The 24,854-nt window shown below is 45.2% G+C and overlaps 1 protein-coding gene across 2 annotated transcripts in view; it reads right to left on the bottom strand.

The window, feature by feature from the left end:
• The window catches only part of IQCA1 (IQ motif containing with AAA domain 1), a 145,011-nt gene that overhangs the window by 93,565 nt on the left and 26,592 nt on the right, over positions 1-24,854 (bottom strand). For both annotated transcript variants that reach the window (XM_072719089.1, XM_072719090.1), the window contains one exon: positions 15,663-15,868. In XM_072719089.1, the coding sequence (XP_072575190.1) occupies positions 15,663-15,868 (206 nt within the window). The remainder of the gene's footprint in view (positions 1-15,662; positions 15,869-24,854) is intronic.

The following is a 24,854-nucleotide window of genomic DNA, read 5'->3' as shown; positions in this document are numbered from 1 at the left end:
CCCTTTTCAGATGATTGCACTGCCTTCTATACGATGTAACCCAAGTCAGCCTCAAGATAGGGCATTTGTTGGACAAACTTGATGATTCCACAGAACCAGGGGAGACTACTACAAGTCAGATGGCCTTTCCAGCTGGAAAGGGCGATGTCCTTGGGTCCCAGGGACAGGTCCATTCCCTACATCGGCTGCTGCTTCTTGCCTGTATCCTGAACGTCTTCAGTGTGATGACTCATGGTCATTGAAAATGCAGTGTAATCTTTCAATAACCTCATCTAGTACATGTATTGAAATGAATTGCAAAGAACCTTCCATAAGAGTATACTCATTATTAACACTTTTGTGCTCAGAACTTGATACCATCTTCCTGTGTAATGCTTCCAACAGTCCTACAAGGTAGGTACTAGTATTGTTGTCAGTGGATTTTGGAGAAAACTGAGGCTCGGCAAGTTTCAGTGACTTGCCCACGCAGAGCCTGGCCCGGAGCAGCTCCAGAACCTTCGGGACCCATGTGCAGCTGAGCCGATAGTCGTCGGAAGCAACTGCCGGTTGAGGTTCCAGTGATAAAAATGTAAAATAAAGCTCAAGACGCAATAGAGAAGCATTGGGTGGCTAGATGTATCACGAGCATCGTATTTTCCTGGAAATGAGGAAAGCTGGGTCGCTGCCGCTGGTTAGCTGTGTGGTGCAAGCGAAGTGCTTGGTCACTGTGGGGACCTAGCTCGCTTTCTTCTGCCAAATGGTGTAGTTGAACTAGGTTTATTCCTTCAGTTGTTAAAAAATAAGTATGGTGTGGCTATTAGACCATTTCCAAAGTTCCTTTCAGCTCTAGACACTCTAAGATTTATACGTGACGGAAGTTGGTGGGGAAAGGCAATGTTAGTTTCTTACAGAATCTACTCAGTGATTAATGTTACTTTCTTATAAAAATATATTTGACGTAGCCATCTGACTTTATAACGCTTTTATTGAGGAAGCTTGTGGAGAAAAACACCCGTGCCTTATTATATCGTTTGGTTAGCAAATGTGAGGTACCGAGCGTTTGGTAACGTTAGGGCCTATTAAAAATTTATGCGTATTGTCAAAAATTCTTGCATAAACGTGAAAATGACCAGCTCTAGAGTCTGAAGTGATTTAGAAAGCAGAACTACTAAAATGATAAATATTTCCCTTGAGGTCTGACACTGTGCTTCAATGGGTCCCACCATTTCAGACTCCCAGGACAGAGATTTATCTGTGTTTCATCAAGTATGAAAAATATATGGGTGGAGGGGTTTCCGGCCGGTCCCCCCACCAAGTCATCCAGCTACCTCCATTAATGTCAGCAGACTCATAAATTTCTCCTGTGTTCTAAAGAAAGCAGCTTGTGCCACTGCACAGAAGCCCCCCAAAAGTGTCACTTGCTGCCTATAAATTCACTTACACTCCATAAAGGCAATTGGCTGCACATGGACTTAATTACCATGGCCCTCCTTGGGAGACGGAGGGGCTCACCGTTTCTCAAAGGAGAGGAGGAAAAAGTAGTGTGCAAAAAGCAGGGCAGTTTCATGGTGGCACGTTACAAAATCTGATTTATTCACTGATGTTTCTACTTATTAGTGGGATATTATAAGCAGTTATCACTCAAGACGGAAGCTTCCTTTTTGATTGGAAAGCACTACCTTTGCTCACGCCTGAATCCTATGGGGACCTCCCCGCCCTACCCTCCGCCCTTTCTTATTTTATTAAAAGAAACAATATGCGAGTGATTGCACAATTTGCTCTTTTGATTCTGGTTTACTCTTCAGTTGAGAAAATGACACCTGCTTTCACCGTTCTGTCTTAAATAGTTATTTGTGAAGAAAAATGTATACCTAGGCAAGAGCCAGTCACTCTAGGAAGGAATGTGGAGATTTCTCGTTCAAACAGACTGCCATCAGGTTCTGTTCCCACACTCATGCTTCAAAACCCCAGCGTCTTCCTCCACCAACCCTTCCTCACTTAAAGGAGTAAAGCGTTCCCTTGTCTATCTCAAGGTTCTGGAAAGCCTAGGAGGGCAGGCCATAGGAGGAAAAGTGTAAGTTAGCAGAAATAGTCAGATGTGTATGTTTCAAACTCATTTCTTAGGTGCCATTTTTTAAAAAAATAATCACTTATAAAGAGCAACAGAAGAAATCACAGAAAAGGGCAGCTTTAGGGCATAAAGGTTAATTTTGAAGATTCTCTGAACTTCTTTGGTCAAGTAGCAAATACAAATTTTTTTAAAATGATTTTATTTATTTATTTATTTATTTATTTATTTATTTATTTATGAGAGACAGAGAGAGAGAGAAAGAGAGAGAAAGAAAGAGAGAGAGAGAGAGGAAGAGACACAGGCAGAGGGAGAAGCAGGCTCCCTGCAGGGAGCCCGACGTGGGACTCGATCTCAGGACCCTGGGATCATGACCTGAGCCGAAGGCAGACACTCAATCACTAAGCCACCCAGGTGCCCCCAGGCAAATGCAGATTTGTGAAGCACAAAGGCAGGATGATTTCTGTCCGAAGCAACACACACATGTTGACATATGTCACCATATGACACGGAAGTTAAGAGCTAGCTAGAACAGAGAGGCTCTCGATCCAAAGAACACTCAGCTTGTCCTCCATCACTGTGTATGAAAGCACTAGAAAGCAGATGGTCCAACGTCATCTGACTTTCTCAGTTAGTGACCTCAATCGGTAGATTTGGGGGCTTTCACATTCCCAGGATAATACTGGTTTTTGTTTTACTGGTGCTCTGCTACTCCTTCACGTGATTCCCTACACGTTCCCCTTCTCTAGACGGTGTGCAAAGGGTGGCAGTAACTTTGGCCCAGGGCCACTCAAAGTACAGATGGGAGTGGAGGCATCAGCATCACCCTGGGGCTTGCTAGAAACTCAAAGTCTACACCAAAAATGCAGGCAACAAGAGCAAAAATAGACAAGGGGGAGGATATTAAGCCAAAAAAAAAAAAAAAAAAAAAAAAAGCTTTTGTATGGCAAAGGGAAACAATCAACAAAATGAAAGCCAACCTATAAAATGGGAGAAAGTATCTGCAAGCCCTGTATCTGACAAAGGGTTAACATCTAAAATATACGAGGAACTCCTGTACCTCAATATCAAAAAGAAAATCACCTGTTTAAGAAATGGGCCAAGGAGCCGAATAGACATTTCTCCAAGAAAGACACACAAAGGGCCAACAGGTATTATGAAAAGATGCCCAACATCACTCATCATCAGGGAAATGCAAATCAAAACCGCAGTGAGCTATCCCCTCACACCTGTCAGCATGCCTGGCACCGGAGGTGAAAAATAATGAGAAGAGGGAACCCTTGTGCACCGTTGGTGGGAGCGTAAATTGGTGCGGCCATTATAAAAACACGTTCTCACTTTTGGGTATATACCCAAAGGAGATGAAATGAGGACCTCAGAGTTGTATGCACGCTGAAATAATAGAACAAATATATATACACAGATTCCTAAAGCCCTTGTCATTTCCTAAGTGATCAGAGCGCTAGGAGCATCCTTTGTTCTAGTATTTGTTCTTTGACCCCATTTCCTCACACAGGGGCTCGTAAATCCCTGGGTGAGAGGAGCGCCTTTTGTTCTACTGAAATGATGTCGGGTGGGCTGCAGACTGGGGCTCACCCCGAGGGAGACGGAGGCATGAGAAGCTTGGAATTTTCAATCCCACTCTGAAGGGATGGGAATTGAGTTAATGATCAATCAGGCCTATGTGATGAAGCCTCCAGAAAACCCCCCAAAGTACGGGGTCTGCAGGCAGTCGGGGTTGAACGAGCGCAGGTGCTGGGAGGGTGGCGCGCCTTCCCCCATACCTTGCCCCACGCAGCTCTTCCATCTGGATGATCCTCTGTCTTCCTCTTGCTACAGACTGGTGAACATGTTTCCCGAGTTCTGTGAGCTGTCTTAGCAAACTACTGAACCGAAGGGGGGAGTCCTGGGAACCCCAGTTGATAGCTGAAGGGTCGGAAGTACAGGTGCCACCCGGAGACTCGCGAATGGCATCTGAGGTGGCGGACCCGGCCCTCGTGTGACCCGGCCCTCAGTCTGCGGGGTCTGGTGCATCTCCGGGTCGTGTCAGAAACACGCTGAATTATGGGGCACCCAGCTGGTGGCGAGGACAACTGCTCGATGTGCAGAAAATGCACACACCTGGTGGCACAGGTGATGTGAACTTGTGAACTACTGTGAGTGGGGCAGGCGAGTGTGAGTCCAGGGAAGAAACATGGGAGGAAGTTTCTCGTGGCGCGCCCGTGCTCACTGCAGCATTTCTCGCAGTAGGCAAGATCCGCAAACAGCCTAAACACCCGCTACTGGGTATGTGGATAAAGAAGAGCTGGTGTAAACACACAAGAGAGTATTATTCAACCATAAAGAAGAAGGAAATCGTGCTGTTTGCAATAACACTGATGAACCTAGGGGACATGATGCTAAGTGAAATGAGCCAGACACAGATGGAGAAATGCTACAAAATTCTACTTGCATGAGGAATCTCACATGGTCAAGGTCCTAGGAGCATAGAGTAGCATGGTGCTTGTCAAGGATCGGGGGGGGGGGGGGCGGTGGGGAGAAACGACGTGGTTTTTAGTCCAAGGATAGAAAGTTCGGTTGTATGGAGGAGCAAGTCCTAGAGATCTACCGCGCGGCACTCGGCCTGCAGTTAACAACACTGCGCCGTATACTGAGACATTTGCGAAGACGGCAGATCCTATCTTAAGTGTCTTTATCACACACACAATAAATAAAAGTAAAAAGAGTGAGAGGTGTTGAAAATTGAAAAAAAAAATGCAGACTCTCAGTTCCCACCCAAGACCTTCTGACGGGTGGGGCCCAGCAACCCGTGTTTTAAGAGGCTTTCTTGCTGATTCCGATGCAGGCCCCAGTTTGAGAGGCACTACAGTCTGGCCCGATATTTTTTTTTTTTTTAAACATTTTATTTATTTATTCATGAGAGACACAGAGAGAGCAAGAGAGACAGAGACACAGGCAGAGGGAGAAGCAGGCTCCACGCAGGGAGCCCGATGTGGGACTCGATCCCGGGACTCCAGGATCACACCCGGAGCCCAAGGCAGGCGCTCAACCGCTGAGCCCCCCAGAGATCCCCAGTCGGGCCCAATATTAATTACGACCTTCAGCTGGACCTTCAGTCATTCCCTGCCCACTAGCTCAGCTCTGACTTGCGTATTACCTCTGCTGAATCCCAGGCCCCGTGCTTGGTCGGGAAAGGACTAGATGAAGACATCACTGCCCTGCGCCCCGGAAAGCCTGTGGTCCCCCCGAAAAGCCTGTGGTCTAGCCGGACAGACAGAGCAGCACAGCAGAGCGGACGGCCCGGGGGCCGGGGGTCTAAGCTGGAGGGGTCCCCCGCCCACGGAAAGGGCGACTCTTCACCTCACTCACCGGAGAGCCTCAAGGCCCGCCTTTCAACCTGGCTGGGCACCAGATGGGCCACCGGATGGGCACCAGATGGGCCACCGGATAGGCCACCGGATAGCACCCTTGGATGCTGAGTGCTCTGAATCTGCTGCAGCGGGATGGCTGGCGCAACCCGTGTGACTTCACGTGGCGGGGCGGGCGGTGCACCTGTCCGCGGGGCCTCGGTGGGTAACGCCGGGCCCTTATTTTCCCATCCCACCTCTTCTTATGTCCTGGGCTCCACCTGGTGTGTTTCGCACCCAAAACAGACGCAGAAAAGTCACGCACCTACCGGTATGAGTCACCTGCCCGTGTTCCCATCCCCTCTCCAGACCACAGCTGCTCTTGAGGATTTCCTCGAGGATGCAAACTCCCCTCCCTGCGTGACCGAGCGTCTCCCTGTCCCCCGGAGGCTTCTTTGTCCATTCTGAGAGTCATTCATGCTCCGTGTAGGAAACTTGGAGTGTAAAGGAAAGAACATGCCGAGATCCGCTGTTGCACCTTCTAGTGATTTCTGTTCTCTGTCTTTAAAAGTCCTCAGAGGCACCAGTTCTGAACCCTGCCCTGAAACCAGTTCTGGTTTTACAAGACATTCACGTTTCTGCAAGTCTTCATGCAGCCGGGTTTCAGTTCTGCCAGTAAATACCGAGGTTTTAGCCAACTTCTCGCTTCTCTGAGCCCACTCTGGAATCTATAAAATAACCGGGGCACCCCAGGTCTCTAGAATCCCACGGTTCCTCTCCCTCCTTCTCCCAGCACAGAACCATCAGCGTGCTCACTGTGCAGATGTGTAGGAGGAGGGGAGAGAGAAGGAACCAGAAATAAGGAAAGCCCTGGGTTTCCAGGTGGTGTCCGATGAGCCAGGCGGCCTCGGACAACCGTCATCCTTTCCTACAAAATGATGCTGCACAACGGAGTCAAGACACACGGGACAAGCTTCCTGCTTCTGGAATGCTCGGAACCAGGAGACACGCTTGGTGTTGTGGGAGCATCATGGCCTTTGGAATCCGGAGACCTGAGTAGGAATTCCAGCCCTGCCTCTCTTGAGCCATGGGCCCCGACAGAGCCACTGTTGCAGACTTTCTAAGCCCTGGGATCCCCGAAGGGCACCCATGGGGAGATCCTGGAGCAGTTTCTCATGTGGAAGCAGTGGTGAGGGCACGTGGGCGGGGACCTGCTTCTGAAGGAGAGGGTCGTGGTGGAGGCTAGTATGGGCCCGAGACCGCTGGAGGCCAGAGCGGGGAGGGACCCGGACAGCTCTCCGCGTGTGGACAGGACATTGATTTCCCCACGCCGACAGGGAACCAGTGTTCTACCTCCATCCAAACCACTCACCCTCAGCGAATTTCTGCTCATGGCCCAGGGCTCTGCTGGGCAGTGGGTATGGCCACACAGGTTCTAGAGTCCCCTCCAGTGTGAGCTCCCGGAGCCCAGATTGGCATCAACCGGGGGAGCGAGAGAAGGGTCCCTCTGGATCCAGATACCTTAAAGCGACAAAGTTTAACTCGCAGAATTGTGCCCCAAAGGGCGAATTTTACTGCATTTCAATTATATCTTAATTTTAAAAATGAAATGAGCAAAGAAACAACACCCTCCCCCACCCCCAGCCCCAAAACAAAGCATTCCAAGACCTCTTCCAGAGAGAATGCACATTTGCGGGTGATCTGTAGACGTGTCACTGCTCCGCCTGGGGATCTGAAGCACATTCCACGCTGTCTAATTTCTGTTTGCCTGCCCTGTTATTAACCCCTCGGCTCTGCCCTCACCCCCACCCCCGGCAGCCCCGCCTCTCCCCGCTCCCCCGCCAGCCAGTCTCTCTTTCTGGAGATCTGCAATGCAGCGTTTTGAAAAGATGCTTACAGCTGGGAATATGAAGGCCCCGCTCCCCAGGAAGGAAAACTGCAAATTTTGTGTCTAGAAAATAAAGGCCTCCCTCTGTGCTTGAAATAATCATGGAGGGTGTGACGTGCACCATACAAGGCTCCGAGGATTTTATATGAATTAGTCTCTGTCGTCCTACCTGTGAGTTAGGCGCTATTAATAATCCTCATTTTAAGGTGAGGAAATGGGAGGCCCAGAGAGGTTAAGTAACTGGCTCAAGCAAGGTCACGCAGCCTGTAAGTCCTAGAGCTGGGGTTTCAACCCATGTTGCCTGGCTGTACAACCTCTACCCCCGTGTGTGTGATTTATAATGTATTTGTTCATCATCGGTAAGATCACATAATAACATTAAGACAGTGACTGTGTCTACTACATTCCCAGCCAGGCCCACCCTGCTGAGGACCAAGATCATCCCAAGCCCCCAGAGCCTTCCCTCTTAACCCTCCCTTCCAAATGACCGTGTGCTGGCCTGAAAAAGGGACTAAGGCTACCTGATTTACATCTCTTCCAGATCCCTTAGGAGTATGTGGACTGAAAGGAGTCTGCTTTAATCCGAGAAGTGGCACTGGGCTGATCCCAGAGCCATTGCTCTGTCTGGGGTGTTACTCTCTGTACTGAAGGATGAGCTGGACATCAGGCATAGTTTCCACTGCTGCGTTAACAAAATTTAGGTGGAGAGGAAGTGGCAATGCTCCTTAACATGACAATTTGCAAAGACCCGAAGGCTTGAGGTCAGCCCTAGTTTTCAGGTGTCCTGATGCCCCTGATGCCGATGACACAGAGAGCTGCATCTCGGGTGATGGGAGCCCATGGTCCCAAGGGCTCCATTCTCACTTGCAATCCTGAGGGGTTGCAGGAGGGCACTTCCAAGATCCCTTGATGATACTGTCAAATCAAGCTTATTGATGGATTTTGAAATGTAATGACAGCTTATGACAGGTCCCACGCCAAGAGAAATGCCAACGGTAGCAAGGTATTTTCTGAAGGCCAGTGTCTCTATGATTGCACTGTCCAACGTGGTACCACTCATGACATGTGGCTATCGAAACTTAAATCTGAATTAATTAGAATAAAATAAAATACAAAATGCAGATCCCCAGTCATCCTAATCACCTTGCATGTGCTCAATAGCCGTACGTGGTTTAGGGCTACTACCTGGACTATGAGGAGCCAGGCCAATTCCAGCACCGCAGAAAGGCCGACAGGCCAGTACTGGTCTAGAGCAAACTTGTGTAGCTCCCTCCTTCATCACGAATGCTACCATAGGGTGAAAAGGACACTGCTTCTCTCATAGCTGTTGAAGGTTATGGTCAACTGATTAACGGTTCCCAAAGATATGGGGTCGTCATCCCTGGGACCTGTAAAGGTACCTTACATGGGAAAAGGGTCTTTGTAGATGTGGTTAAATTAAGGCTCATGAGACAGGGAGATTATCCTGGATTATCTGGGTGGGCCCTAAATGCAATCATCCCTCAGGGGACAGGAGCACAGGACACGCAGAAGAGGAGGAGGCAGGGTGACCACACAGCAGAGCCTGGAGAGATGAAGCCACAAGCTTCATCTTGTGATGAACGTTGGCCGCCTCCAGAAGCTACGAGAAACAAGACACAGATTCTCCCTTAGAGCCTCTGGGGGGCGGGGTGGGGTGGGGGTCACAGTCCAGCCCACACCTTTGATTTCACACTTCCGACTTCCAGAACTGGGAGAAAATAAATTTCTATTGGTCTAAGCCACCAAGGTTGTGGTAATTTGTTACAGCAGCAACAGCAAATTCATGCAGGGGTTCAATTACCGTGTGAAGCACTGGGAGCTCCTGGCCCTGAATGCTCAATACATGTTACTCTCTGTTATCATTATTATTTGAGATTAATACACACCGAATGTATCTAGTCTGCAAATGGTTCTAGTTACAAGGGAGGCCAGTGGTGAGCTAGGGCGGTGGGTGCCCACATCTGAGTGGGGGCTCGGAGGGTATGAAGAGGGATGGAAGCTGAGGTAGAAGGAGCTGGTGCTTCCTTGACAAGCAACTGAAGCACCCACCTACCGAAATCGTGTTCCCAAGATGGCAATATTTGACAAAAACAGCTATTTTGATTAGTTCAGCCTGGACCAAAGGACCCAATAAACACAACCACCTGACTATCCGGAAGGTTCTCAGCTCCTGGAGCCTAAGTGTTGAACGAAGGGAAACAGAGCACAGGAAGGAGCATCAAGGTGAATGCAGCAGGGAGCCTGGAGCCTCCCCCACCTTTGCCCTCCACTCCCCTGGGTGGGAAGGAGCCAGAAGAGTAACTAGGGCGACAGGGAGAGAGAATCAGCCACATCTTTACCATGACTACATATCCAAGGAAATCCAAGAGAATCATGTAAAAGACTAATTAGAAATAACCTGAGAGTTCATGTAGCTGATGGTGCCAATTCTATACAACGTACAACTGACAACTTGGGGAGCGCAGTGAAGAAAATTGTAGTAACTCTGAGGGGCGGAGGATGAGGGGGATTGCACCTGTGGCGAGCGCCGCATGATGGACAGGCTTGTCCAGTCACTATGTTGCACACCTAGCATGATATTTTATGTCAACTACATTCCAGTAATAAAAAAATATGTATGTAAGTAAAATATATAATAACAGACTATAATAACAGAAAATGGTATCTGGAGAAAATCTCATTGAAAATAGGAATATACCTACAAAATTCATAACGTCAACAAGGAATTTCTGGGGCCCAGGTGTTCCATCTGCACTGTCTCATTAGCCGCCCTCAACTACCGCAGGTGGCAGGTGTGGTGACCGCCCGGTGCATGTGGCCAGGGTGGGGCTCGGAGGCGCCCAGGGCACGCAAAGTGGGCGATGGCTTCTCAACTGCCGTGTGTTTTCTCTCTTTCTGTGTCTCTCTTCCTCTTTCTTTCTGGCTTTCTTTCAGGCCGGCGAAAAAAATCAAAGGCACACGATAACTGAGAAGTCAGTATCGTAATAATGTAACTGAAACAGCTTTAGTATCAGTAACACAGGCGACTTCCTTTTAGAAATTGCTTAAAAGGGTGACGTCACAGAGCCAACCATACAGGACAAGACGGTTCATAGAAGAGATGCTACGGACAAAACCCAAAAGAGTCCCCCCCCACCCCATTAATAAGATGGATTCAAATGGAAAGATTACCAAGAGGATTTTTCTTTTATCAATTTGGCAAAAGATGAAAAAGACCGTCATCGATTCATCCACTAGTACACCTGTGCCCTAGAAGGCTAAGCAATCATTAAAAACATCTTCTGGAAAATATTTTAAGGGCATGAGAAGACCCAATGTTAACTTTCAAAAAATTAAAAAAGGATTCATAGAAGTGAAATTAAGTACCTCCGTGACACAAAAAGGCAGAAGAAAATTCACCGAGAACTTTTACAGTAGCGACCTCGGCCTGCCGAGATCAGGAATGGTTTTAATTTTCTTCTCTAAACCCTTTCCTGTCTCATGCATTTTCTACTCAAGCATGTGCTGCTTTTAACATTGGCAAAACAGGATTCCTTTAAAGTAATTCAAAGAATGACTTAAAAACCTAGTCCTCGTGTACTTTGGCAGCTCTAAGTATTGATTAAAGGAGCCCAGAATACGTATTCTAAATGGTGGGAGCCTAGATTAATCGTAACTTCTGGTAACCTTTCAAGCGGCCATTGTGTCCTCTCAGAAGTTAGCCTGAGGACTGAGTTTTATGTTTCAAAAGATGTTTTTTGCTTTTTATTTGTCTTTGATTTAGAAAAGCAAGGAAAAGGATTTTATTAAAGTCCATCAGATGAATGTAATCCAATTACGAACATAAATTTGCAAAAAATAAAAATAAAAAATAAGAAAAAGAAAATAAATTTGCCTTTGACCCGATGTTACTTTATTTTTTAATTTTTTAATTTTTTTTGTATTTTTTTATTGGAGTTCAATTTGCCAACATAGAGCATAACACCCAGTGCTCATGGGGTGACTGGGTGACGGGCACTGAGGGGGGCACTTGATGGGGTGAGCACTGAGCGATGTTACTTTAAAAAAGAGGAATCTTTATGTCTTTGCCAATGATACCCAGCACACCTGTGGAGCTGCTCTAACTTGGCCTCCAAACCGTCAGGTCAGTGACGTTGGGATGAAGTGTTCTCGAGGGACTGGCCAGCGAGGCCTGGGTCTCCAGGGGAGCCTGCAGCCCCTGGCACGATGGAAGGGCCCCCCCCAGCCTACACCAGGGCTTGCCAGGGTCTCCCGTGAGCCTTCCAAAGACACCTCACATTTACTGCGAGCCTCATGTCTCCCTATTCTTTTATCAAGGATGATCTCCAAGAGTATAATGCAGGCATCGCATTAGCCTACTTTTTTGAAAATTAGGGTTTTAAAATTGTAAATATTTATTTTGGATTATCTCAAATGGATTGCTTTCTTTCTTTGCTTTCTAATATATTTGTAATGAGGCTTTTTTATTATGAAAAATACTTTTTTAAAGAAAAGACTCCCAATAGCACAGAATATAAAATAAAAAGTAATATCACCACACTAGTCCCCAGACGTAGCCATGCTAACAGTTTCCAGTGTATCCTTCCAGAAATTTCTCCATGCACATACAAACATGTTTAATAAGTTAAACATGCATATGAATACATGGGTGTGTGTGGATATATTTTATAGATTTCAGCTTATTCGGGGTTATAACTGTACACGGTGCTTTCGACTTGGTTTTGTCACCTACCAGTAAATTGGACTTTAAAACGTAAAGCATCGTTTCGTTTACAGGAAATGTATTTGTGGAAACCTATTCTCTGCAGCCCTCAGAGAAGGGGAGGGAAGTTCCTGATGACTGGGGTTCGTGAACACACGGTGTATCATTCTCACTATAAAAATGAATTTTATTGTAAACCTATGTGATTTCATCAGAAGATTCATTTCTTTCGAAACTATGCCTTTCTGCCTAAATTTCCACGATCGCCCCCAAATCACCCCAAGTATATTTCCTCTGGACACAATTATGTAATTGGATAAGAGTGGAACGCTGCGAGACCGTGGCTTGGCAGTTCACTGCTGACACGTGGGGTTCATACACCACTCCCTCTGGGCACCAGGCTTGTCCTCACCGGGCTTGCCACTGACTGGGGGAGGGGCACGTGAGTGAGCACGTGGCTACAGCACCATAGAAACAGTAAAGGCCTAGTGTAGAGGTCTAAGCAACCTGTGTTTCTTCACAGCCCCTTGGGGGGTAGGTGTGAGTCTTGTCTTCAGGGCACAGATGGGGAAACCGACCCACCAGGAAACTACATGACCTGCCCAAGGCTACCCACTGGTCTCCAGTCTGTGTTCTTAATCATTATGCAAACGTTCAGGGGCAGGAATGGTGGGTGCCGGGCTAGTCGGAACTCAAGCAGGAGACAGGGAGGAGTTCTGGAGACTCTTCAGGGAGGGTTTTCATAAAGAGTATCAACTTGAAAATGAAGGTAGTGAGGCAGAAGAGGGGTAGGAGGAAGCAAGAGGAGATGGATGAGAGAGGACACTGCCTGAGTCCTTGAGCCTCAGCCTCTAGGGCTCTTGATGAGGGAGGAGGTGAATGCTGAGACCCTAGCAGAACTCCCAGAGCAGCTGAGTAGAATCTAGGAACATCTGGGCTGTGCTTCTCTTCCTGCTGTGGGCAGCATGGTGGATGGGGTTGGAGCAGGTCAGATGGCAGTGAGGAGGAGGGGACTCAGTCAATGAAGGTCTGAAGGAGCCTGCCCATGCCCCAAGGCTTGGGCATGACACCACCTGTGCTCCTGGGGGACATGGGGTTCCCAAAAGAACCAGCATCCCAGCAAAGGTGCGCTCAGAAACAAGAGGCCAGGATTGCGGGTGCTCAGTGACTGGGGGCCTATGGCAGAAATCACAGAAGGAAGCCCTCAAGGACCAGGTGGGATGGCCACCCTGTGTTGGGCCAGAAAACTCCACCGCATTCCTGCGGGACCTGGCCAGGGCATGGACAACAGCATGTGCCCAGACATCGTTCACTCACTATCCAGCCCCCAGTGGTTGGCGTGAGGGCTTAATCTCCCTTTGTCGTCAGATGCCATAAGGAGAAGAGTGGTACAGTACTCTTGAGAGGCATTTGCATTGACTCCAAATATACTCAAAACAGACAGTTAACCTGAAAGGGACTATTTCAAACCAGAAGACACTGAGTACCTATGATGGGCAAAGCTAAGTTTTTCTTAGTCTGTGAGCAGAAGAGGGGACAGTTCAAGGATGGGAAGTTAGTGATGGGAATACTGGGTTTTGATATTTGGATAACAGAAAAACATGCTATTTAAGAACTAGAAAACACTGATATCTTTGCTGATATAACACCATTACATTTTAATGGGATTATATATAAATATATAATTAATATATATATATATATAGACACATAAAGTGTACAGTTTGATAAGTTCTGACTATACCCATGAAACCGTGACCAGAATGGAGGGAGGACGGAACAAGATGGAGAAAGGAGAGCCAATGTGCACATATATGCCTCCTTCTCTGTTAAGAGCTTTATTTACCTCGTTATGATCATTCTTGGCACAGAAATAATACAAGCATTTTAAATATCTTTTCATTGAAAATGTCCTATTTTGCTATAACATATCCTTGACAACAAAGATATAAAAAGAAAAGCTCACCAGTTTAATCAATTTTGAAGGTTTAAAAATCATCAGGATTTTAAAATTGTATTTGTATAATAAAGGACAGAACTCCCCAGCTGAAAGCGATTAATTGCTATATCAAAGATTCATAAAGTTTGTGATAAAACTTAAGTGTGACTGAGGGAACAGGGCATTTGAATCCCATACAAAGTTACCGCAAGAGGGTATATGATGGCTGAGATGTTTCTAAATTGTTCTAAAAGTAACCAATAGATAGTTGATATCTATTGCTGCATAACATGTTATATCAGAACACATTAGTGATAGAAACAATGCACGTTTATGTGGTCATTGTTTCTGTGGGGAGGGACCAGATGAGGATGCACTGGGTTCCCCTGCCTCTATGTCTCTCACCAGGCTGCAGACCAAGTGTCAGCTGGGGCTGTGGTCTCATCTGAAGGCTCACCTGGGGGGAATCCACAACCAAGGTCATCATGTGGCTGTGAGCAAAAGTTAGTACTTCCCAGGCTGCTGGAGTGAGCCCCTTGGTTCCTTCCTTCATGGGTCTCTCCCCTGGCCAGCTCAATGCAGGGCAGCCGAATTTCTCAGAGTGGGAGGTGGCGGGGGGGCGGGGGGCAAGAGAGGCAGGCCAGAAGGCAGTGACACTCCATTATTTTTGCCTCTGTTTTTCCTTCAGAAGGATGTTTTGGGTCTAGATCACACTCAAGGGGAGGACATTACAAGGAGCAAAAGGTGAGGTCACTGGAGGTCATCTCAGAGGCTGCTCACCATGGTTATGAATATTTTTTAATGTAATATTTTGAGAAGAAGTTTCATTTTTTGTTGCAGATACATTCTCCAGTTCTGATAAGCTAACCAAAGTTGGTATCTGAGCGTCTCTGAGCCCAACAGGATGTGGCACATTACCTGTTAAATAGAACAGATGGCCAGGTCTGGCCCCCACGGTTCCCGGGATTGATCACTATAATCCACCCTCTTGTCTCCCCCTCTTGAAATAAAATAGATTTTAAAAATTTCTCTAATTAAATTTTCTACAAAATGTCCCACTGTGTAGAAACTTCTGTGTTCCCCGAGTGTTTGTTCTACTATGTGTGCTTCTCTAAAAATGAATACTTTCCAAAAATGCTCTTTTGTAAGCAAGCTTTAAATCACTTAACATTTCACTTAGGACCATTAAAGAAGATGCTTCATACAGGAAGGCCTGGGGCCTTGTCCCCAGAACTACTATCCACCCATCATTTCAAGGAAGCTCGGGGCCTCTGTGACAGGTCACAGATTATGCAGCTGTCTCAGAGAATTCTGACAGAACAGAGCTGTGATTGAGAATCTCAAGGCTCATGCAAGTGGAGAGGCTGACCAGACCCCAGAGGGGAAGGCCGCAGGACCAGCTTGTGCCTGGACCCCTTGGCTCCAGACAGACCCTGGCTCATGAAATCCATCCATGACATTCAATTCCATGCAATAATAGGAGCATTCTATGGACCTTATTTTAAAAAATACCAATACCAAACACCAGCCCAAAAAGCAATCTCATTAAAAAAAAAAATTAGTTCCTGAATGCTTAGCCTTGACATTTCACTCTTCTAACACAAAGCCCAAAGCTCCATGAATCTATATGGACATGCTGCGGTGCTTGAACACCCATTAGAGCCTCAGCCTCTATAGAGGAGACGGTCAGGATACAGCTCTGTGCTGCTGGCATTTACCTGCATTCGATGAACCAATGCCGGATCTGGTCTTGAAGGTTCTCCTTGATATCTGGACCTTCTAGTAATTTCAGGTCATCCTTGATTGTAACCAAGGCTTCTTTGTAGTTCATCTCGTGCTTTATCTGCATCTCATTCCTCAGAGAGGCCACCTTTTCAGCCTGGATGACTGTAGCACTGACTTCATTAAACAGAGGAGGTGGATTCTGAAAACACAAGCAAAAAAGGTTCGAGATCATAAAGGTTATTGTGCTGGTAAAGGGCATCGGGCACTAATGAAGTATGTCAACATCTTTGATGCTGCCTTATCAAGGCCTATGAGAAATACATACAAAACAAGAGAATCAGATCTAAATCTGAAGAAGTGATTCACCACCATGGGGAGGAAAGATGGGGATCCCTTAGTACTGTCTCCCAGAACCTGGGGGGGCGGAAGCTAGCTTGAAAAATGTATAGTCAATGCATGATGAAAAAATACTGTTCAAATTTCAGAAAATAAAGCTTTTGCAGATCTTCGAGGTTGATGGGAGAGCAACGAATATAGAGGAAGAAAGTACTTGAAGCGAGACTGGTGAAAAGTTTGGGTGCTCTGATTTCAAGAAAAGCTACCCCCAACCCAACTCTGCAAACATCCTTTCTATTGTTAAAGTTCTCCCAAGTAGGAAATTCTCAGATGACCCCACACATTCAGCACATTCAGTGCTAACATCTTTTTGTTAGAATGTTCTCCTTCAAAATCTGTTGGTTAGCAAGTCAACAGAAGCTGGCTATTAAGCATCAATCAAATGCACAGCACTGGTCTATCATCAAACGTCTATAGGCGTGTAGCAGGAGAAAACACAAAATCACTTTGAGGGGCGCCTGGCTGGCTTAGTCAGTCTAGCATAGGACTCCTGATCTGATCTCAGGGTCATGAGTTCAAGCCCCACGTTGGGTGTTTTCTACTTAAAAATAACAACAACACAACAACAACAACAACAAAAATACAATCCAAGTCACTTTGAGACATAATTCTCACTCTCTAGAATCTCCAAAGAAATGGAGTTGGCAAGAGAAGAGGAATGTACCACATAGTAGGGAACAAGGTCAGATAACCTAGACAACCACAACATGGGTTTGGATGGACATTGTGAACTGGAAGGGACTTGGAGAAGGAAAACACGTATGAGGTGGTGGTGCCTCTGCAAGCTCAAGGACTGTTTCCTTCACAGATAAAGGGTCTGGGCTCTAAGCAGTACAGAGTCAGCCCCGGCCCTTTAGCAAATGAAGGGCATATTGAGTGGTGTGCTGGAGCCAGCCCACGACAGCTCATGAGAGCCAACTGACACATTTTCTAGAATTTTGTAAGCTGGTAGTTAAATGCAGCCATTTAAAAAATGCTAAGTTGCATAAACTTACAATCAAGCAAATTATATTACAAAGTTCTCCATACTCCAAACTCATTACTTCCTAATTAGTTTGCTGGGTCTTACTATATCATCAATGTTCTTGATGTTCTTTATGTTTGTTGCATCTCTACGGCGAAAATACTATATGATGGTGTGCCAGGTGCCCATCTTCCCAAAGGGGTTATTCCCGCTACTAGCTTGAATGGGCCATCATGGGAATATCTACACCATGGAAATTAGCAGATGCTATTTAAATTTAACCCTAAGTCATTCTGATTTCTCAGTTTACTCTTCATCTTTCTTGTTTTCATTTTGCTGAAATGTGCCCATGAGTGTAAGGGTCACAGTGGATGCACGCTGCCGTGAACCTTCTCAGTGCTTGCCCTTCTGACGTGTTTCCTTGGGCTCTTCCCACCTGAATGGCACCGTGGCAGCTTCCTTGGAGGGGACTTCTAGCATGCAGAGCCCCCAGTGACTTGCTCCTGCTTTGTCCTCAGAGCTCTGAACGTTTATTGAAATGCATCTAGGTGTGGGCAGGTCCTCACTCACCATATTCTCCCTTTGGTGGGTCCGTTTAACGTAAAAAATTATGTCTCCATCTGTGAAAATTTCCCTTCTGTTACTTCCTTTCCCCTTACTTCTCTCTCTGCAACAAATATTAGATAAAATGCCAGGCCACCAGAATAATCTCCTGCAACTCTGAACTTTTGTCTTATATGTCCCATCTCCCCTTTACCTACTTGCACTATGTTATAGGTGGGTTCTTGAGCTTTAGCTTCCAGAACTAATTTGGTTTTCAGGGATGCCTGGGAGGCTCAGTGGTTGAGCATCTGCTTTTGGCTCAGGGCCTGATCCCAGGGTCACTGGATAGAGTCCCTATTCTGGCTCCCCACAGGGGCCCTGCTTCTACCTGTCCCTGCCTCTCTCTGTGTCTCTCATAAATAAATAAGTAAATTTTTAAAAATTCTTTTTCAGTTATGTCCATTTATTATTTGGATTAATATTTAATATTTTTGGGGGGAGGAGTTATTGTTTTGCCTTTGCAAGCCTTCTTTTCATTTCCTTGGAATTCTATCTTATTTATAATATATTTGCTCCTTTCTTGTTTTTAGTAGTCATTTTGTTTGGGGATTTTTTTTTTTAGATGCAACATATCCTCAAATACACTGGTGAGTAATTTTTTCCAAATTTTCTTTTTTTTTCCCCAGTTTTATCCTGGGAGCGAGGAAGGATGAAGAAACTAGTAGTTTTGGAAAATCTTCAGATGATTCTGATAATTACCCAGGTTAGGATTCAGTAACCTGTTGCCCACAGGTCGAACTGGACCCAAATGCATGTTTTTGTAAATGAAGCTATACTGGATCCCAGCCAAGCCCAGTCATTTACACACTGTGGCTGCTTTCACACTCGAAGGACAGTGTTGAATGGTTGTGGCAGAGACTGTCTGGCCTGCAAAGCCTAAGTGATGACAAAGAAGGAGAAGGGGGCAGAGGAGGAGGAGAAGGAGGAGGAGGAGGAGGAAAGGGAGGAGTTGTTTAATAGAAGAATCACAGAAGATGTAGATATTGTTTGCTGAGGAAGCACATACTCACACTACAGAAGTGAACCCTCAATCCCTAAATAATCCTGCCAGGCAGGTATTTGTATAATACAAAGAAATGAACCAGAGAGGCTAATTAGCTTTCCCAAATTCACATGGCAGAGGCAGGAAACAACTCCTGGTTTATCTGACCCAAAGCCATGCTCTGGGGTTTGGGACAGAAGCCTGGGTGCAAGATGAGGCTCAGCCAACTGCTACCTCTGTGACCTTGTAAAAGTCAGTGACATGGTTGTGGCTCAGTTTCCTCCTCTTTGACGAGTACAGCATCGGACTGTGAAGACTCAGTGGAACACTGCTACAGAGCCTGGCCCAGAGGGACCCCTCGGTGCATTTACTGCCGTTGTTATGGCGACTGTCACCATAAGGTCAGGTGCGCTAACGTCTAAGCGCGTGAACCCAGGGATGCTCAGGGCTACTGTACAAAGAAAACTGCAGGGATAAGAGAAAAACAGTAAAGTTCATCTCAAAAGCTTTGAAACAAATATAGGACAAAATTCAAGTATAGGACAAAATTTGCCTTAGTTACAAAGGACACTAACAAAATTATAAATTGAAATCAATCAGTTAGAAAAAAAGATATTCTTAAAGACTCAATTGATGCCCTATATCAAAATGAATTTCACATAGATGCAATACATAATTGTAACAAGTATGCATGTAGCACACACACTCACACGCCACACAATTTCCCTACGAATCTCTGGGAATAATTTCTTGACTAGAAACCACACTCGAGATGCCGTTAGAATACAGCATCCACTTAACAACACAAAGTCAGTAAAAAAGATGAAAAAAATTATAATACTTTGAAAATATGCCTTAGAAAGTCTAAGGAACTAATCCAATGATCTGAGTTCAAAATAATGAAAACGTACAACTTTCATGGTAGGAAAAAAATGCTAAAACTACTTTAAAAGTGAATCTAGAATGAAAATTATAGGATCACTTGAAAGAACAATGTTAAGAACAAATGAAGTAAATTCCCTCCCTATGCAGGTGTTCAGGGCATGACTATATTATGTATCTTGTGCCAAAACACACAGAGATAAATTTTCTTTATCTAATTATTTAAAAAAATCCTCAATTCTTATATCTTCCAGGTGATAGCGTTTGCATTTAAATGTATGAAGTGGGAGTTTATAATGCACAGAGCAGTTTTTTTCGGATCTCTCCAATGATTATTTTAAAGTTCATGGTTTTCATGAAGATGTTAAAATAGATCTCTACTATAAATGACCCAAATTTCTTCTTTGTCTGTGATGAATGTGCAAAAGTGTTTTGAGGTCTTGCATCCATTTTCTGATCCTCTACTCTGTCAACCAATCGCATGCTATTGCTTTATTCCCAATAACGTTGCTCTTATGGTAATTCAGAGCGGATTTCTTTGGCAGATGATAAACTATAGTGTAGCTGGTCTTTCCCCCTTTCATGCCCTAAAAAATGAAGCAATGAGTAGGTGGCTCTGATTTGGGTCTTGGCAATAGCTCTATGACACTATGAAGCATTCCGCCAACTTCCTAGCGCTTCCATGATCTCCGAGTGGGCAGAGAAATCTCTCAGCTCTTGCTGGATTTTTCTAACGATGCTAGTGGTGTGGTGCTCTGTCCTCTGCATTCTCTTTCTACATTTCCTTGCTGATGTTCACATGCATTTTGGAGGTAGAAATGAGGACGTGACCATCCCATTGAACAGATGAGGACACTGAGGATCGTACCTAAGTGGCCCTCCCAAGTCATTCTACCTTAAAGAAGAAGCTGGCAGGAAGGTTTCCAGATTCTTTCCGTTCTATGTTTCTCCTATTACCCCATGCTGTGCTGTTAATATGTGTGTATTCATGCATGGTTCTTGGTATAGACTTTCTCCCACAAAAAAAAAAATACATTTGGGGTCATTTGTAGCTTCTTTCTCTAGTCGCTTTTGAATTTAAAGGTTATAATATATTTAGGTCCTATGTTAATGAGCAGCTTTTCCTTTGGGCTAAAACATCTTTTCCTCGTTAGCAACTTTGGTCATATGGAATTCAAATTTGTTAACTCACCGCGTAAACAGCAACTCATTTAAAAATAAATTACGAATATTAGGGGGAAATAGAGAACATGATAATACACTATATATTGAAATACATCAGCTGTAGAATAATGCATCTTAATGAAGGCTTCCCATGTGAATAAACCATTATATTTACAAGCTTTCCACAGTTAATGACCCGGAACGGGATAGCGAAACCTACGTTGATAGCAAGGTCCTCTGTCAGCAAAAATATACATATTAATAATTGATGTTGCTGTTAAAATAGGACATCTGATGATGCTTCCCGGGTTTGTGGGGAAATAGGACGCCACGGTCCATTAACTTAAAATGCTTATCTAATGTTTGATGGGCTTTGTCTTTAAAAATCCTTGTTCGAATTAAGTCAGATAAAATGGACATTTGTCCACATGAAGATCTGTTCAATTTATCAGTCACAAATATATGGGCAGATGACTGATTTAACGCTGGCCACTTTCTCCAGAAGCCCATCGTCTTGGTTGGGGGGGGCGGGTGTCGGTGTGGCTTCCTCGTGGGGCTTTGTTGTCACTGAGGGCAAAGCGAGGAGGGGAAGGGGAAGCATCTCCTCCAAGCAAATGGCCATCCTGTGAGATCTCTTGCTGTCGTCCACGCTGAGATTAATTAGCACCAGGCCTACTGAACGCAGCGTGGGCTGGGGTTCATTAGGAAGCATTTAGAGGCAGCTCGGTGGGCTCCCCACTCCCGCCACGCGCTTCCTGCTCTAATTTTGCCCACGGAATGAATGCCTCACGCTGTGAAGGGAGCTGCTCTGCGGTCGGGCCATTTCAAGGCAGTGTGTGGGGTGCTCCTTAGTTTATGAAAATAAGCCATTGTGTCCCATCATTTCGTTTAGAGCAACGCATCTCTATTTGCACGTCTGTGTTTATACAAATATACCTGCTTGTAAAGACGAACGCAGCAGCACAAGTGGGGAAAAGACTATACGCAGAGCCACAGCTAATGGTTTTCTTGGGTCCTCTGCTCAGAGTGGTGATGGTAGGCCCTGGTTTTAGGATGCTGCAAGTTTAGTGGGTGCAAAACTATGAAATAATATTTTTTTTTCCAGCCCGCGAACCTAACTTCTAAACATGGTTTAGTAATTTTAAGATGTGCTAAATTAGGAGCGGAGCCGGAATGGTCAAGTTGAGTTTCCAACTGATTAGTGATGGAAGCTTCAGCTGCTACTTTTGTGTCTTACTTTTTAAAAAATATTTTTTAAAATCAACACTTTGATGATGGCACTTCTGGGGATGAGGCATGATTTTAAATGATTTACAAATATTAACTAATTCATTCCTCCTAATAAATTTATGAGTAGGTGGCACTATGATCTTCATTTTATTTTTTTATTTTTTTAAAGATTTTATTTATTTATTCATGAGAGACAGAGAGAGAGAGACAGAGAGGCAGAGACACAGGCAGAGGGAGAAGCAGGCTATGCAGGGAGCCCGATGGGGGACTCGATCCCAGGACCCCAGGGTCATGCCCTGAGCCGAAGGCAGATGCTCAACCGCTGAGCCACCCAGGTGTCCCTGATCTTCATTTTATATGAGAGGAAGCTGAAGTTTCTGGAGGGTCAAGGAGCTTGCCCAGCATCACACAGCCATTCAGTGGGAGACTGGGGCTTCGGCCTGAGGGCTGTTTCTGGCATCTCTGCTCTTACCCTCCATGCATGGCTTGGTCTTCTAGCTTAATGCATCTTGTCTGAAAATGGTTTTTTTTATGGGTATTATAGATCATACTTTTTAAGAAAATGTGCATTTGTAATTTTGATAGATATTGCCAATCTGCCTCGCAAACATGTTACTAGATTTATTATCCCAACAGTGTAGGACAGAGTCTGTCTTTCGACACTTTGCCAATATGGTGACATTAACCCTTTTAGTCTTCGCTGACTTAAATAGATTTTAAAAAGAGGCAATTAGTAAGTATTTTTGGATCATGAATGATGTGAACAACTAAACCAATGATATTAAACCATTTGAGGAAAAGCAACAGCTAACACTCACCTAGTGTTCCCCATGTGCAATGTGAAAGCCACTGTTTTCAAAGCTTTACAGATAGCAATTTCTTGAGGAATCAACACAAATCTACAAGCAAGGTGCTAAGACCATCTCCATCTTGCAAATGTGGAAACCGTGGCACAAACAAGTCAAGTCGCCACCCCAGTTCCCAACAGCTAGGATCCCACAGATCCTAGAACCAGGATCTGAACACAGGCAGGCTGGCTCCAGAGTTCTCAGACTTAACAACTCTACTGGCTGCATTAACAGACTATGTAATGGGCCCTAATCCAAGATAGATACAGACAAATGTCCTGTCCTAGGATGGAGGTAAAGGCATCCTGGGATCAGGTGACAAAGGGAGGGTAAGAAAAGAACTCTTTTCATCATGTAATTTCTGATGATCTGGGGATCCGGGACAAGAGTAAAGCAGAATCACAACAGTAACAACCTAAAATCCAACTAAAAGTTCTCAAGTAACTAGACTGGAAGATCCCATTTAACAGAAAACGACGTCCTGCCTCAAGTTCTGACCTCCATGCTCTGCCTAAGAGCCTTTCATGCACACCTGTAGTGGGGGCACTGCCTTTCTTGGTTTGCGAACTTTTTTTCTGGTGCAACAAACGTAGCATGGGTGGTGTGTGGGCAGCACCCACTGCCTCGGGGGTCTTCAGAATTCTACTCTCACAGTTATCTGACTTGGGGAGGTGGCTGCAGATTAGACCCAGACCCCATGGGCTGCTCCAACTCCACTGTTTTTGAGATCCTACTTTTAACACACTAATTTCAAGTTCATAAATCTGAGCAGCAAATAACAAAGGCCAAGAGTGTTTGTACTGGGAAATCAGCGGCATGTGTACTTTATCCAACAACTTATTTTGGAATATATTCTGTTTTGTTCCATGGAAAAGTTATCACATTTCTTCACGATTCAGTTGTTGTGACGATGTACTGTAATCTTCCACGATGATTGGGGTTGGCCACGATTCCTTGAAGGCATATCCCATCCCAAGCTCCAGGACAGGCCCTCTACCTATAATTTCTCTTGAAGCTTTTCTAACAGCTCTGTGAAATAGGTAGCATCATCCTGCTCTTACAGAAGAAGAAACTGAGGCTCGGGAGAGGGTAATAAGCATGTTGCTCTATGACTTCCACCAGCCCCCGTGGTAGAGCTAGGTGCACATTCCCAGCTGGCCACCCCTGATGCCTGGCTCCTTATTAACATGGCAGAACAAACCCTCCAAAGCTGGTGCCTGAAGACATGCATTCATTTCTAAGATGCTGCCTCCCCTAGGGACACTTAAGGAACAGCTCATTTGTCTTTAAAAAGCAAAATAAAACTAAAACAAGGCATATGATGACAAATCTGTTTTGGGGGGAATAAATTCATTTCTAGAAACAAACGTCATCTGAAGACAACTGTAATGAGTTATGTACATGACCGTGTTGGATGACGTGGGTTTTTTTTAAAATTTTATTTATTCATGAGAGACACAGAGAGAGAGGCAGAGACATAGGCAGAGAGAGAAGCAGACTCCCTGCAAGGAGTCTGACATGGGACTTGATCCCAGGACCCCGGGACCACACCCTAAGCCAAAGGCAGACACTCAACCACTGAGCCATCCAGGCACCCCTAAAGAAAATCCATATTTTCAACAAATGTGCTGGAACAATTTGCCATCCATTTGTTTAAATAATGAACTTCAGTTCATACCACATATTTTTTTTTTAAAGATCTCAAAATGGAGTAAAGACCTAAATGTAAGAACTATAAACCTTCTAAAAGAAAACATATGAGGAAATCTTAGTAACTGGGGGTTCTTAATGATAACATAAAGGATGACGTGGGTTTTGGTTGGAACTAAAGTGTGACCATAAGGAGCACTTCATTTTGATTCTTCACTCATTTTGGCTTTGACAGCAGTTCCCAAAGAAGAGCCCATGACCACCGAGGGCACCAGAAGCATCGCCTTCCCAAGAGGAGCCTTTGAGGGACCTGCCTTTTGGGAGCTCACTGGGTGCCCAAGCTCCAGCTTTGGGATATTTGTTAATAAGAAAGACCAAATTGACCAACAAATAATCAATAATATAGTTTGTTGGATGTTAGAATCTGAAGGTGAGCTAGGTTTTATGGTGCTTTGAGGACTTAGTT

Source organism: Vulpes vulpes, chromosome 9 (assembly GCF_048418805.1).
Source record: "Vulpes vulpes isolate BD-2025 chromosome 9, VulVul3, whole genome shotgun sequence".
Classification (NCBI taxonomy): domain Eukaryota; kingdom Metazoa; phylum Chordata; class Mammalia; order Carnivora; family Canidae; genus Vulpes; species Vulpes vulpes.
This window is presented reverse-complemented; position numbering and strand designations above follow the sequence as displayed.